The sequence below is a fragment of the Misgurnus anguillicaudatus genome, chromosome 10 (genome assembly GCF_027580225.2).
Source record: "Misgurnus anguillicaudatus chromosome 10, ASM2758022v2, whole genome shotgun sequence".
Classification (NCBI taxonomy): domain Eukaryota; kingdom Metazoa; phylum Chordata; class Actinopteri; order Cypriniformes; family Cobitidae; genus Misgurnus; species Misgurnus anguillicaudatus.
Window position 1 is genome coordinate 19,275,048 of NC_073346.2, and position 12,195 is coordinate 19,287,242.

Here is a 12,195-nt window from a genome sequence, read left to right on the forward strand (position 1 = left end):
TTAATGGTCAATTTTGAATTGTGGTAACAACAACTGTACTGTGCTATTTTTACGGAAACAATATTTTTGTGTATATTTTGTGTAATAAACGAATGTTGCCACTGACCAGCCCTTGTTTACACAATAAATGTATGTATGCAAATCCATAAGTGACTTCCATTAGTTATTTAACATCCACAAAATCACCGTAAGTACCCTAATATGTCTAAGTTAATAGGCTATATCTCCTTCACTTAGAAGCAAAACTGCACCAAAGTAACGACCTACTTGCCATGATGACGTAGGAAAATGCGCCTTGCGTTTTTCGCATTCGCGAATCTCGCGATTGTAGCAGGTGTGAGCCTCGCTACCCGCCGTAGTTCCTGACCGAGGTGAGAATGGCACTCTGGATGTGGCTCCGGTGCCTTTTCGGGCCCAATTTACAACGGATCCACCGCTCACCGGACCAGACACGAGCTGACGGCAGAGCGAGTCGAAGGGTACGCATTCCTCCTTCATCTTAAATCAGAGTCTGACAGTATGATTCTCGTATAAATGTGCGTATCTTCTGAGGTGCTGGCCTGGGCTGTATTATGGCTAAGTCTTATAACCTAACTTACTGGGCTGTGTACCTAGACAGCATTTGTAAGCATCATATAAACGTTAAGAACGTTCCGATACAGACATATACATTCCGAAAATGCCTAACTTACGATGCCCGGAAGGATGAGGAGCGCAGATGTTTTTGAGACGCATTCATTCAAAGATCACTTAGCTGCTAACCTAGGTGACATAAGTTGTCTAGTGACAGGTGAGCTAACGTTAAACATCTGCTGTATGCAAGATATTAACTTATGAACTATGGCAGTACTGTTTTTATCGATGCACGGGTTGATCTTGTTTCTGTTTCGTTTATCAGATGTGTGTGTCTTGTTTGAAGTTATTAAATAATGACTGAATGAATATTATTAATCAGCCTCTCTCTGTTACAGAACCAACAATCACACGATGTTTATCAACTGTTATATAGTATGAAAACAAATTAAAAAAAAATATGTAACTTGGTTTATAAATCTCATTTTTCAACATATTCAATATTATCATTATTATTATAAATATCTGTTTCCTTTTTTCTAGCTTCAACTCCTACTTGTATGTAGCTTTCTGTGCTATGATTAAAGTTGGCTCCTTAAATGTTAAAATCTCTCTCATTTGTAGGTCAATTTAAAATGTTTTTATTTTGCTAAATAAATAAATGCAATGTTATAATGTCATTTGTGGTTAATACAGAGCAACCAGGGGTTTATTATAGAAACAATAACTTGACATTCTATGACATTTTGTATGACTTTTTTTTAAAGCTGCATCTAACTAAAAGTCATGTTTTTCTTGCACAGGGCTGGAATTATCAGCCCCAAGGTTTGGAAAGACACACAAACAGCATCCTCGGTTGGGTACGTGTTTACTGTCAATGAGACACTTAAATATTACTTACATTATTATCCCCATGATTATTTTAAAGTTGCAATGAAACGGAAGAAGCAATTGTCTGATTTTCCCCGTGGTGACGCATATCTGAGTAAAACGGCTTCTAAAAAATGAAAAATATCTTGAATTCATCCATCGAGAACTGATTGGATTGTTTAAATTTGGGTCATGTTGCTAATTGATAATCTCTACGATCTTTTCCTGGACCCTGCCCAGCTGCCAAACCATATAATGAAAACAAAGAGAAGTAAAGAGAGATTGCTTAGAGGAGGGGAGGAGATTAGCATTATTGATCTAAGATTATGAGGGCACATTAATTTAAGAAAAATAGTTAAGCTCATAGTAGATCAAAGTAGAAAATATTCCAAAACAAATGACAGTTTTTCGTTTAAATTTCATCATGACTTTAAATACAACCTGTCTTTGAAGTTTTTAGATTAATCCAGGACTAGGCCTTGGTTATATTAGGACATTTAAGTAGTTTTTACAAACATACCTTACAAAACATTACTGGTGTGCATCTTGAGCCAAAACAATGGCACTGATATATGTTAAGATATGTCAGTGCAAGGTTTTTAAAAAATAAAGGCAGCTCAAACATGCATTATAGTCTGGGACTAGGATATACCTTGTCCAGTAAACTGTCCCTTAGTGTTGTGTTACAAAGTTATTACATTGAACATTAAACTTTTCTATCAAATATCTTTGCCAGAAGCATCCAGAATATTTTTTATTCAGGTCTTTATTATTGTCTGCCTTATTTTGTCTTTCAGGCATCTGTGCTGTGGTCTCTGTCATACTACAGTTCTCCATTGCTCCTCTGCTATCTCTACAGGAAAGGTAAAGCTCATTAATGCATGTCATCATGCACAGCACACAACTGACCTATTTGTATGTATGCAAGTGCAATAAAATTGCATAATATGTGAGGTAATACAATTGTTTTATCGGCATGCTGTTCAGCATATATATGAGCAGGTGTGATTGGTTGAGATGCATTGTTATGTTAAACAGGTGTCATATAACATGAGTGCTCATAATGCTCTCACAGCAGGGCTTATGTATTTTTAGTCTGGTTCATGAGAGGTATCAGAGATGTCCAGATGGTCTATTGTACTTCTGCTAAGCAGACCTAAGAAATACTGATGTCCAAATAAGCTGTTGTGTAGTTTAATCACTGTGCATGAAATACTGAATGTAATGTAAGTACAGAACCAATTCATTTACTGTTTTTAGTGCTGACCTATGTGTGATGGGGTGCATATGTCATTTGTAGTTTTAGTTTTAATGGCTAAATAGTTAATTGTTATATTTTTATGTGTTGAAAGAAGATAACATGCTGTGATTGTTATTTTGGTTTTAAATAACTTAATAATTTAATTTGGGTGTCAGATCTGTATTCATAGTGCGTTTGGTAAGACTCACATTTACATTATATTTATATTAAGGCGTTAGACAAACAAACATGTGCTAAAGGTGCTATGTATTTGTAATAACAAATTATTTGAACAACGTGGATGTAAATTATAAGCAGTAGTTTTATAAATAAGTTACATACAAGTTATACACAAATACGTTTTAATATAATTAGTGCACATTGTTTATAGTGTTGTGAAATTTGTTACTGGCCACAAATAATATTGGGTCTGCACTGGCAAATGTTAATATAAACCATAAATATTGTAATGGGATATTCCCTTATATTGATGTGAGATCCTGATTAATATAAACTAAAGGAAATAGCAATGATAATAGGAGAAAGTCTAAACTAAGTCAAAATTACTTTTAGTATTTGAATTTTTGGTTTAAGGGCTTTAGAACAAACTTTAACCAGAATGTTGAGGATTATCAATACAACGCAACCAGTATAATACCTAGTATTTCCTATAGGGTACATCTGCAGTAGTAAACTGGTTCCTCTCAGTCAGTATGTTGGAACAGCGCTGGTCTGTCTCCTGGGAGTGGCCTGTTTGAGAGGTGAGAATGCTTTTGTTATTTCTGTTACTCATTAAATCGTTTTAAGTGTAATGAAATTAAGTTTAATTCCATGTGGGACTTATTACAACTTTTTTATTTCTATGCTCTGTTATTTTTAGGGTTGGGCCGCTGGAGAAACCCAGAGTACATTCAGTTCATCACTATCCTGGAAGAGACCAGAAAGAACAACACACCCAGCAACAAGGTGAGACTGCAGCAATACGAATTATTCAGCCTGGCGCCATATTGATTCCAAATCGAGGCTGTGAGGGATGGACGTCCAGAGCGTGCACTTTAAACCTATCGGGATGCTGGTCATTTAGCCATCAAAACACAGAAAATACATAATTTTACAAATTTCCACATCACAAAGAACGTCAGAAGTCATGGATTGTTAAAGCAACACTATGTAGTTTTTTTACCTTTAAATAATGTCTCTAAAATTATTTCAGTCATAGAACAACTTTTAACTGGACAAATTGTACTGTTGCTGCAACCTGAGCAGCCTCCTAGCTGCTACAAGCACACTCTGAAAGTGGTGGTGGAGGGTAGGAAACACAGCCGCGCCCCTCCCCCTGCCTGCAGAAGAGTGTCTGATATCAGGCACTGTTGCGCTTTTCAACCACATGGGGGAGCTGTAAGTCATTTTTACATGGAAACTACATAGTGTTGCTTTAAAATAAGAAGGGACGTATGACTTAATTTTGAGAAAAATGTGTACATAAAATCTGTTTTGTTATAAGCCTGTTGGCTAATCACTAATTTCTAATGTTATAAGCATGCTTACTTTTCTTTAAAACACTAATGTATTCCTATAACTAAGTACATATTGCCAATTCATACAGATTACAAAAAAACGCAAGGCAAGAATATGTCTACCGTAGGTTTTTGGGCACATAGACCAGAATCAACAGAAGCAGGATCTAAATAGCATTTGGACGCATTGTGAAGCGACATTGAGCTTGGGAAAGGCGCTAAAAAAATTAAACATTATTATTATTAATATTATTATTATTAACTTTAGGATTCATATGAGGTTTTACCTCTAACAGTACTTTCACAACAAACTATCACATAAATAGCTTGTTATCGAGTCAATCACACGTTATCAAGTTAGTGTTTATGTCTTGAAAATACATGGGACATACAAACTGGAGATGTATACTTGTTGTCACAAAGATTGTATTGTTGCACTATATTGGCGTTTTAAAGATGCAATAAATAGGATTTACCCCATCTAGTGGTGAAATTGTATTTTGCATCAAACGAACAGTGCTCTCTAGCGCCTCGCCTTTCCAAATGCGTGTTGCAACTACGGTAGCCGTTATGTAATCACTGATCTCCTTGTCCGTTGCTACTGGTTCACGTGTTCTGAATATAAACACGTTTTGGAAACGCGTTGGTAGGTTAGTGCTTTTTGTCCCTCTCTGCTATTATAATTTATCAATACGGCGGAACGACATGGAAGCCTCCTTGGACTTACCCGTTCAATGTAAGTAAAGAAAAGAACTTCTAAGCTTACAAAGAAAAGTCAGATCACTGGCAGAGGTCATTTGAACTCAATGAGAACTTATTTATGAATAAAGACATTGATTTTGATTAATAAAACACTTAAAATCCTACTTACAGTCCCTTTAAAGAAAAGTAAACATGCTTACAACATGAAAAATTAGCGATTAGCCAACTGGCTAATATCCAAAACAGATGTTATGTACACAATGTGCTATTCTCATCTCAAATTAGGTCACATGTTCCTTCTAATTTTAGCAATCCACGTTTTCTGAGATTCTTTCTAGTGGAAATTTGTAAAACAATGTGTTTTTGATGGCTGAATGACCAGCATCCTGATACAAAACAATATGTTTAAAGCGTGCCCTCTGGATGTCCATCCCTCACAGCCTCGGTTTGAAATCAACATGGCGGCAGACTGTATAAGGTGTATGCCAGGGCTCCAGACTAACTTTTTTCACTAGGAGCACAGTGGCCCCCAACTGAAAATTTTAGGGGCGCAACCAGAAAATTTAGGGGCACACAACGTAAATCAAAATGCTAACCAAATATTCACATTTCTACTCATTTCCACTGTATTACTAATAAATACTTTCATAATAGATGCAGAAAGTGCAATGTGCTGTTTCAAATTCAGTGTCACATCACAAAAAAAGGTTAAATTTACTGGTCGCACATGTGCAACTGGATGTAACATTCAGTGGCACACTCTCAAATTTTGGTGGCCGTCTGGAGCCCTGTATGCTGCTGTAGATCCATTCTCATAGTCTTGCTCAGAAAGTAATGAACTCATTAAATGGTTCCATTCCTGATATTTTCCCTGCAGAAAAAACTGGCATCCTTCGACTTTGACTTCAAACACTGGCCTGCAGATTTCAGCTGGAAGGAAGTCAGTAGTCCGAAGTGCCCGTTTCTCTTTTTCTCCCTGTTATGTCATCATTAGATAACTTACTAACTATTATTACTAACATTCACACTTCGTCTGTCTGCAGGAAGTTGTCAAAAGGTGGTGTGTCGCTGCTAAGACCAGAACCCAAACACAGAGGCACAGCAGACAGTGTGCTGAGTTCAGTCCGCACGCTGCCATGCCACGTCTTAAGGTAACACTCCTACCACACACACACACACACACACACACACACACACACACACACAAATAACAGACAACTGAGTTAGAATCAGTTACACTGTCAGGGCTGTCCTACACAGCATTTCACGTAATAGGTTCTTATGTATAATATGTGTTTCCTGTAGTTATCTGATAGCTCATTCGTTCGGTCGGAGAATGCTGTATCCAGGCTCTGTGGGTTTGCTGCAGAAGGCCATGAGACCCATGCTACAGCAGGGCCTAGCTAGGCTTGTAGAAGAGGTAACACGCATATTAAATATATACATTTAAATATATATGTTTTATACATAAAATAATTCTTTGTTTCATTCAGTATGACGGTCAACGGAACAAATTGGTGGCTTGTGATGGGAATGAGATCGACACAATGTTTGTGGACCGAAGGAAAGAAGGAGGGCCGAACGGTAAAACTTTGGTAAAAATCACATTTTACTTTTAAGCTAATATCCAAATAGCACATTACAAGATATACATTTTTTAAGTATGTGTGTTTCCTGGGTTTCAACCCATGACCTTTTGCGCTGCTTACTAAGCTGCACAAGAGCACAATTGAATTCAACTTGAAAGAGTGAATAAATTTCTACTCTGTACTGTATAATATTGAATGTGTGTTTATTTCAGGTGATCTGCTGTGAGGGAAACGCAGGGTTTTATGAGGTCGGCTGCATGAACACACCACTGGATGGTAAACCTGTGTTTCTCAGTGTGTTTGCCTTTTCTGTTATGAAGCATTGTTTGAAGAATCCTGCACTGTTTGAACTCTTTTCTGCGTACAGGTGGATATTCAGTGTTGGGTTGGAATCACCCAGGATTTGGCGGGAGTACAGTAAGTATCACACTATAGCCCTATTCGGACGGTAATTGTTTCTCATGAGGATGTCTGTAAAAATATATTTGCATGCCTCCTACGCAATAAAGCTCACACATTCGGATGAAGATAAAATTTTGAGTTTATAATTCGAAAAACCTGGAAATGTGCTGCACATGTGGTTAATTACACGATTATTCACATGACCCGGATACTTGATTATATGTATATAAAAATAGCCTACTGTTGTGTAATTAAATTCATTTTAATATTGTATTTAGCCCTAATAATAGACATTTTAAAAGTTTTCGTGATTTTCTTCTCTTTATTTTATATCAGCTCCCACTTACTGTAGAAGAGCGATGAAAGATTGTGCCCATACTTCTCACATTTCAGTTATGCAAATGTCAATGCTTGCAAAGAAAGACGCAACTCTGGTGCAGAGTAAATGCGAAGCACGTGACCATACGGTGCTTGTTAGTGGTTTAATAGGAAGTGCAGAATGACTTTTACAATGATGCCCTTTTATAAATTCAGAGATCTGGATTTGGACGGCAATTAAATAACCACACAACCTTGATGTTTGACCAAAAACAGAAAGTAATTTGACCGGGAATTTTTACGCGGGTGGTTCGAGAAAAACACAGACATTCTGAATTCAGACAGATGTAAAATCACTGACAACCCCATTGTAAATGCTGAAAATACCTTACATCCCCACGAGAAACAATAACCGTCCAAATAGGGCATATGTCATCTGTTTCTCACACTCTTGAGTTTGTTATAATACTACATAGTTAATGTCATTTGTTTTTTCTGCCTGTCTGTCTGAAATGACAATTTTGGGCTAAATTCTGATGGAATGAGCTGCATTTCTGTTTCCTTACCCAGATATAATTCTTAAATATTAAAAGGTTTGGGTTGTTGAAGAAAATTTTATTTTCTCACATGGAGTCTGCCTCACCATCATTATAACTGTTTATTTTCACTTTCGTTTCATCAGGGAGTTCCATTTCCTCAAAATGAGGCCAACGCGATGGATGTTGTCATTCAGTTTGCCGTTCACAAACTGGGTTTCCAGTTAAACGACATTGTTGTGTACGCCTGGTCAATAGGAGGATTTACAGGTAAACAATCACACACTGCAGATAGCCATGGCATCTGCCAGCTCCACCTGACCAATCACAAGTCAGAAAACTACTGAAATCGATTTCATTCTGTACCTGTCAGCAGCTGTATCTTTCTTTCTATCGAGCATCACAATAATGTTTACTGTATTTCAGCCTGCTGGGCTGTGATGTCATACCTCGAGATCCAGGGTCTGGTTCTAGATGCTTCATTTGATGACCTCTTACCACTTGCCCTGAAGGTCATGCCAGACAGTTGGAGTAAGTGTTGGGCTTTCTTCATCTCCACTTATGTTCATTAAATCCCATATTTACTGATGGTGTTCTTCTGTTTCTTCTTCTGCAGGACCTTTGGTGACTCACACAGTGAGGCAGTACGTGAACTTAAACAATGCAGATCAGCTTTGCAAGTAAGTCCTTCTTATCATTAAAATGAACTACTTCTTTAATTAGTCTTTTTTTTGTATTATTGATAATATTTTTTTTTATTTTAAAAGAAATAAATTATCCATGATTTATAAATTATTTCTTATATACTTGGTTTCTTTATCTTTTCATTGCATTAATACTAATCTAAATTCTCATTTCAGGTATCAGGGCCCTGTGCTACTGATCAGAAGAACTAAAGATGAAATCATCACAACTACGTAAGTTATCCATGATACAAAAACAAGTGTTGGTAAAGTCAAAAACATTATTAATGTGCCATTACTGTTTTCTGAAACGCAGGGGTCCAGAAGACATCATGTCCAACAGAGGAAATGATCTGTTGCTCAAACTACTCCAGTACAGGTCTGACCTGATTTTACACAAACCATTGAATCTGATTTTAAATAGATTTGACTGCGTTTACACACATTTCTTTTATATGTGTTTCAGGTATCCTAAGGTCATGACAGATGAATCTATAAGAGCAGTGAGGCATTGGCTTGCAGCTGGGACACAAATAGAAGGAGGTGGGATTTTAACTATTAAAATAATTATACAGTCATTATGAGTCAGAGTTATATGTGACCCTGCCTGTGAAAACCCATTTTTTGTGATTTACTGTTTGCTACACAAAATCATCCTACATAATGTAAAGAACATTGTGTGAAAATATAAAATTGATATCTTTAACATTGACTGAGTAAAGTCATGTAAAATATGGAAATCATGGTAAAATTTGTGGGTTTTGAAACTTTGGTGCTCCTAATTATTTTAGTATTTTTCACACAATTGACTTATCTGTATAGCACTGTTTTCACTGTCCTCAAAACAGGCTGATGTCTCCCTTGTTCTGTAAAGTCCCTCCTTCAGAAATACGTATCGAGTTCTGATTGTGTAGTTTGTTTAATGTGTTTTGATTCGCACAGCTTAGCTTAGCAGAGCCGTTTGAGCCAAAGCTGGTGACTGACGTATTCCTGTGGGCGGAGTTAAGTCAACGAACTGTTTTACTGATGTCATTAAAGCAGGAAGTAGAAGGCTGTAGTCCAAACCGGCCGTTGCTGTAGGCTTTGAAAGAGGAATTCTATTAAAGAAAATATATCACCTGGCAGTGAACTTTGAGCTTTATCGTTTTACAGGTATTATTTATGCCATTATAGCAACATTACACACCAACTAGGGATCAGGAAGAACGTGACCTTTAAGAAGATGGTTAAAGGGGGCATACTATGAAAATATGACTTTTTCCATCCATGTTTAAGTGCTATAATTGGGTCCCCAGTGCTTCTGTCAACCTAGAAAAGGTGAAAAAGAACAACCCAGTAACTTAGTTTTGGTAAACCATTTTCTGCAAGCATGTGAAAAATAGGTCATTGAAATTTGGCTCCCCTTGTGATGTCAGAAGGGGATAATACCGCCCCTTAATCTGTACTATACAACCACTGCACTGCCATTTATTGCAGAGATTAGCTCATTTGCATTTAAAAGGACACGCCCAAAATGGCAAATTTTTGCTCACGCTCACAAAGTGGCAATTTTAACTTATTACAATAAATTATCTATATGGTATTTTGAACGCTAAAGCAACACCAAAAAGTTTTTTTTTACCTTAAAATAACGTTTCCAAAAAAGTCGTGAAACTCTCAAAACAGGGTGAACGGCACTTTCACATTCGCTTTGCAGCCCTCTATTGGCCAAAATCGCACTAAAGAAGTTTCCAACCATCGGGTCGCGGTCCTGTAGTTTGAGTGAAAACTACAAAAACTTGCTTTACAGCAGACCTACAATCCAATCAGAGCCAGCTATGCTGCAGTATTTACGACAGTGGTAATGAACAATTACGCTTCTAACCTGTAGGGGGAGCAAAGAGCAGAAACTCTTTAGTGTTGCTTTAAAAAATTATTGTGAAATGTCCCCTTTAAAATGTTTTCCCATTGCTCTTCAGAATCCGTGTACACCAGTTTTGAGGTGGATGATGATTGGTGCTTGTCTGTGCTGCAGTCCTATCAGTCAGAGAGTGAGACTCTGTTTCCCTGGAGTGTTGGTACGTGCTTCATACAACTAACTAGTCTCTAGTGTTATTCTTACTAACTCATACAACATGTGACTCAAGTCCCACAGCGCAGACCATCGACTTGGAAACTCATGTTTCAGCAGTGATTCTCATCTGTATGGCTGGCAGCTCTTGTTTTTATCAGGACTGCCTGGTGTGTCTAATCTCATCTCTTATGTTTCAGGTGAGGACATGACATTGGAGTGGAGAAGACATCTCGCTCTATTTCTGGTATGTTAGGAAACAACAAACAAGTGTATCTAGAAATAAACATGCTGTGCTTCATAAATATGGACCTAGAAAGTACTATGCTACTAGATGCACACACACTTCATTATAACCATTACAACCTTATTAGTCAGCCCCTAATGGCCCATAATTCTTTATGATTAATTGATTAAATGCATTATCGAGCTTATTTTGCTGAATTTTTCAGAATCTCAGAAGTTTTTCCTGATTGGTCAATCGTAGCACTAAGTCATCAATCTGTTTCTTTCTGTCACAGGCACGAAAACACATGAGAAATTTTGAGACGACACATTGCACTCCACTACCCATCACTGAGTTCCAGCGTCCTTGGAGACCTTAGAGCAGGAATGTCCAAATCAGTTCATGGAGTGTCAGTGTCCTGTAGAGTTTAGATCTGACCTTAATCAAACACACCTGATCCAGCTAATCAAGGTCTTCAGGATTACTAGAAATGTCTGGGCAGGTGTGTTGGAGCTGGTTGGAGCTGAACTCTCCAGGTCACCGGCCCTTCAGGAACTGAGTTTGACACCTGTGCCATAGAGAAAGACGACCAATGAGATACAGAAGAGGGTGCTTGAGAACAGAGGATAAAGGGAATCACACACCGGTACATTTGAGTCAAGAACAAAGCAGGGAAGCATTAAGTTGCGACAAAGACAAAAGTTTGTTTTCTGTATACATTTAAGGAGATTTTTAAATTATTGGATGGCCTATTTAATGGTTGAGGGTTGGAAGTTGATGCTCAGTTTTGTCATCTTGATGTTAGTTTCAGTGATAAGGACTCATCTCTCTTTGATTATGTTTGTGCATTTTTATCCTCTATTTTGTGAGCATTGTAATTATGAATATGAAAATGTATCGTAAAACGTCATGAATGTTATATTGCATATTAATATTAAATTAGGGATGCTGTTTTATTGTGGTCGTGTTCCATATTTTCTGTCACATATGAAATAAAACCTTAAAGTCAGTTTTTTATTTACAAGTTAAACTGAATGTGTGATTGTTTTTGTTTTGATTTTTTTTTAAATCAGTGCCGTTTGTGATTCTGCAAAGCTAAATTCACATGGTACATTCACACAGAATGTCAGTGTTGAAGGAGAACACCACCGTTTTTCAGTGTTTTGCTATGTTCTTACCTCAACTTGGAAAAATGGATACACATCTTTTTTCAATGTGTGAACTTAATCTTTTGTACAACGTGTCGTGACTCTGTTAGCATTTAGCTCATTCATTCCTTAGGATCCAAACAGGGATGAATTTAGAAGCCACCAAACACTTCCATGGCGGCAGCACTTCAACCTCAGGGTGCAGTAACATCATCACTCCTGACTCCTCCTCCTCTCGCTTAAAGGACAAGTTCTGTGTTTTGCACTTGGAGCCCTGTTTTCAGATTGTTTGTGATGAAGTGGAGCGGTTTTGACCGAAATTTCAACGTGTGCGGCTGCCC

The 12,195-nt window shown here is 37.4% G+C and overlaps 1 protein-coding gene across 1 annotated transcript; it reads left to right on the forward strand.

The window, feature by feature from the left end:
• Window positions 1–283: 283 nt before the first annotated feature.
• abhd16a (abhydrolase domain containing 16A, phospholipase) lies at window positions 284–11,660 on the forward strand. The gene is made up of 20 exons (XM_055211024.2): window positions 284–479; window positions 1,377–1,433; window positions 2,241–2,307; window positions 3,358–3,444; window positions 3,564–3,649; window positions 5,780–5,853; window positions 5,946–6,053; window positions 6,208–6,322; window positions 6,396–6,497; window positions 6,704–6,767; window positions 6,859–6,908; window positions 7,894–8,017; window positions 8,174–8,278; window positions 8,364–8,427; window positions 8,608–8,664; window positions 8,747–8,809; window positions 8,897–8,973; window positions 10,389–10,487; window positions 10,681–10,727; window positions 11,002–11,660. Exons 1-20 carry the CDS (start codon window positions 378–380, stop codon window positions 11,083–11,085), a joined length of 1,632 nt encoding a protein of 543 aa, XP_055066999.2. The 5' UTR covers window positions 284–377; the 3' UTR covers window positions 11,086–11,660.
• The last annotated feature ends 535 nt before the right edge of the window (window positions 11,661–12,195 follow it).

Bases quoted from the DNA above. Each gene is read 5' to 3' on its own strand.
- abhd16a (XM_055211024.2), top strand. From the start codon at position 378: ATGGCACTCTGGATGTGGCTCCGGTGCCTTTTCGGGCCCAATTTACAA. The intron at 8,974-10,388 runs GTGGGATTTTAA...ATTGCTCTTCAG, and splicing joins TGGGACACAAATAGAAGGAG to AATCCGTGTACACCAGTTTT. The intron at 10,488-10,680 runs GTACGTGCTTCA...CTTATGTTTCAG, and splicing joins TCTGTTTCCCTGGAGTGTTG to GTGAGGACATGACATTGGAG.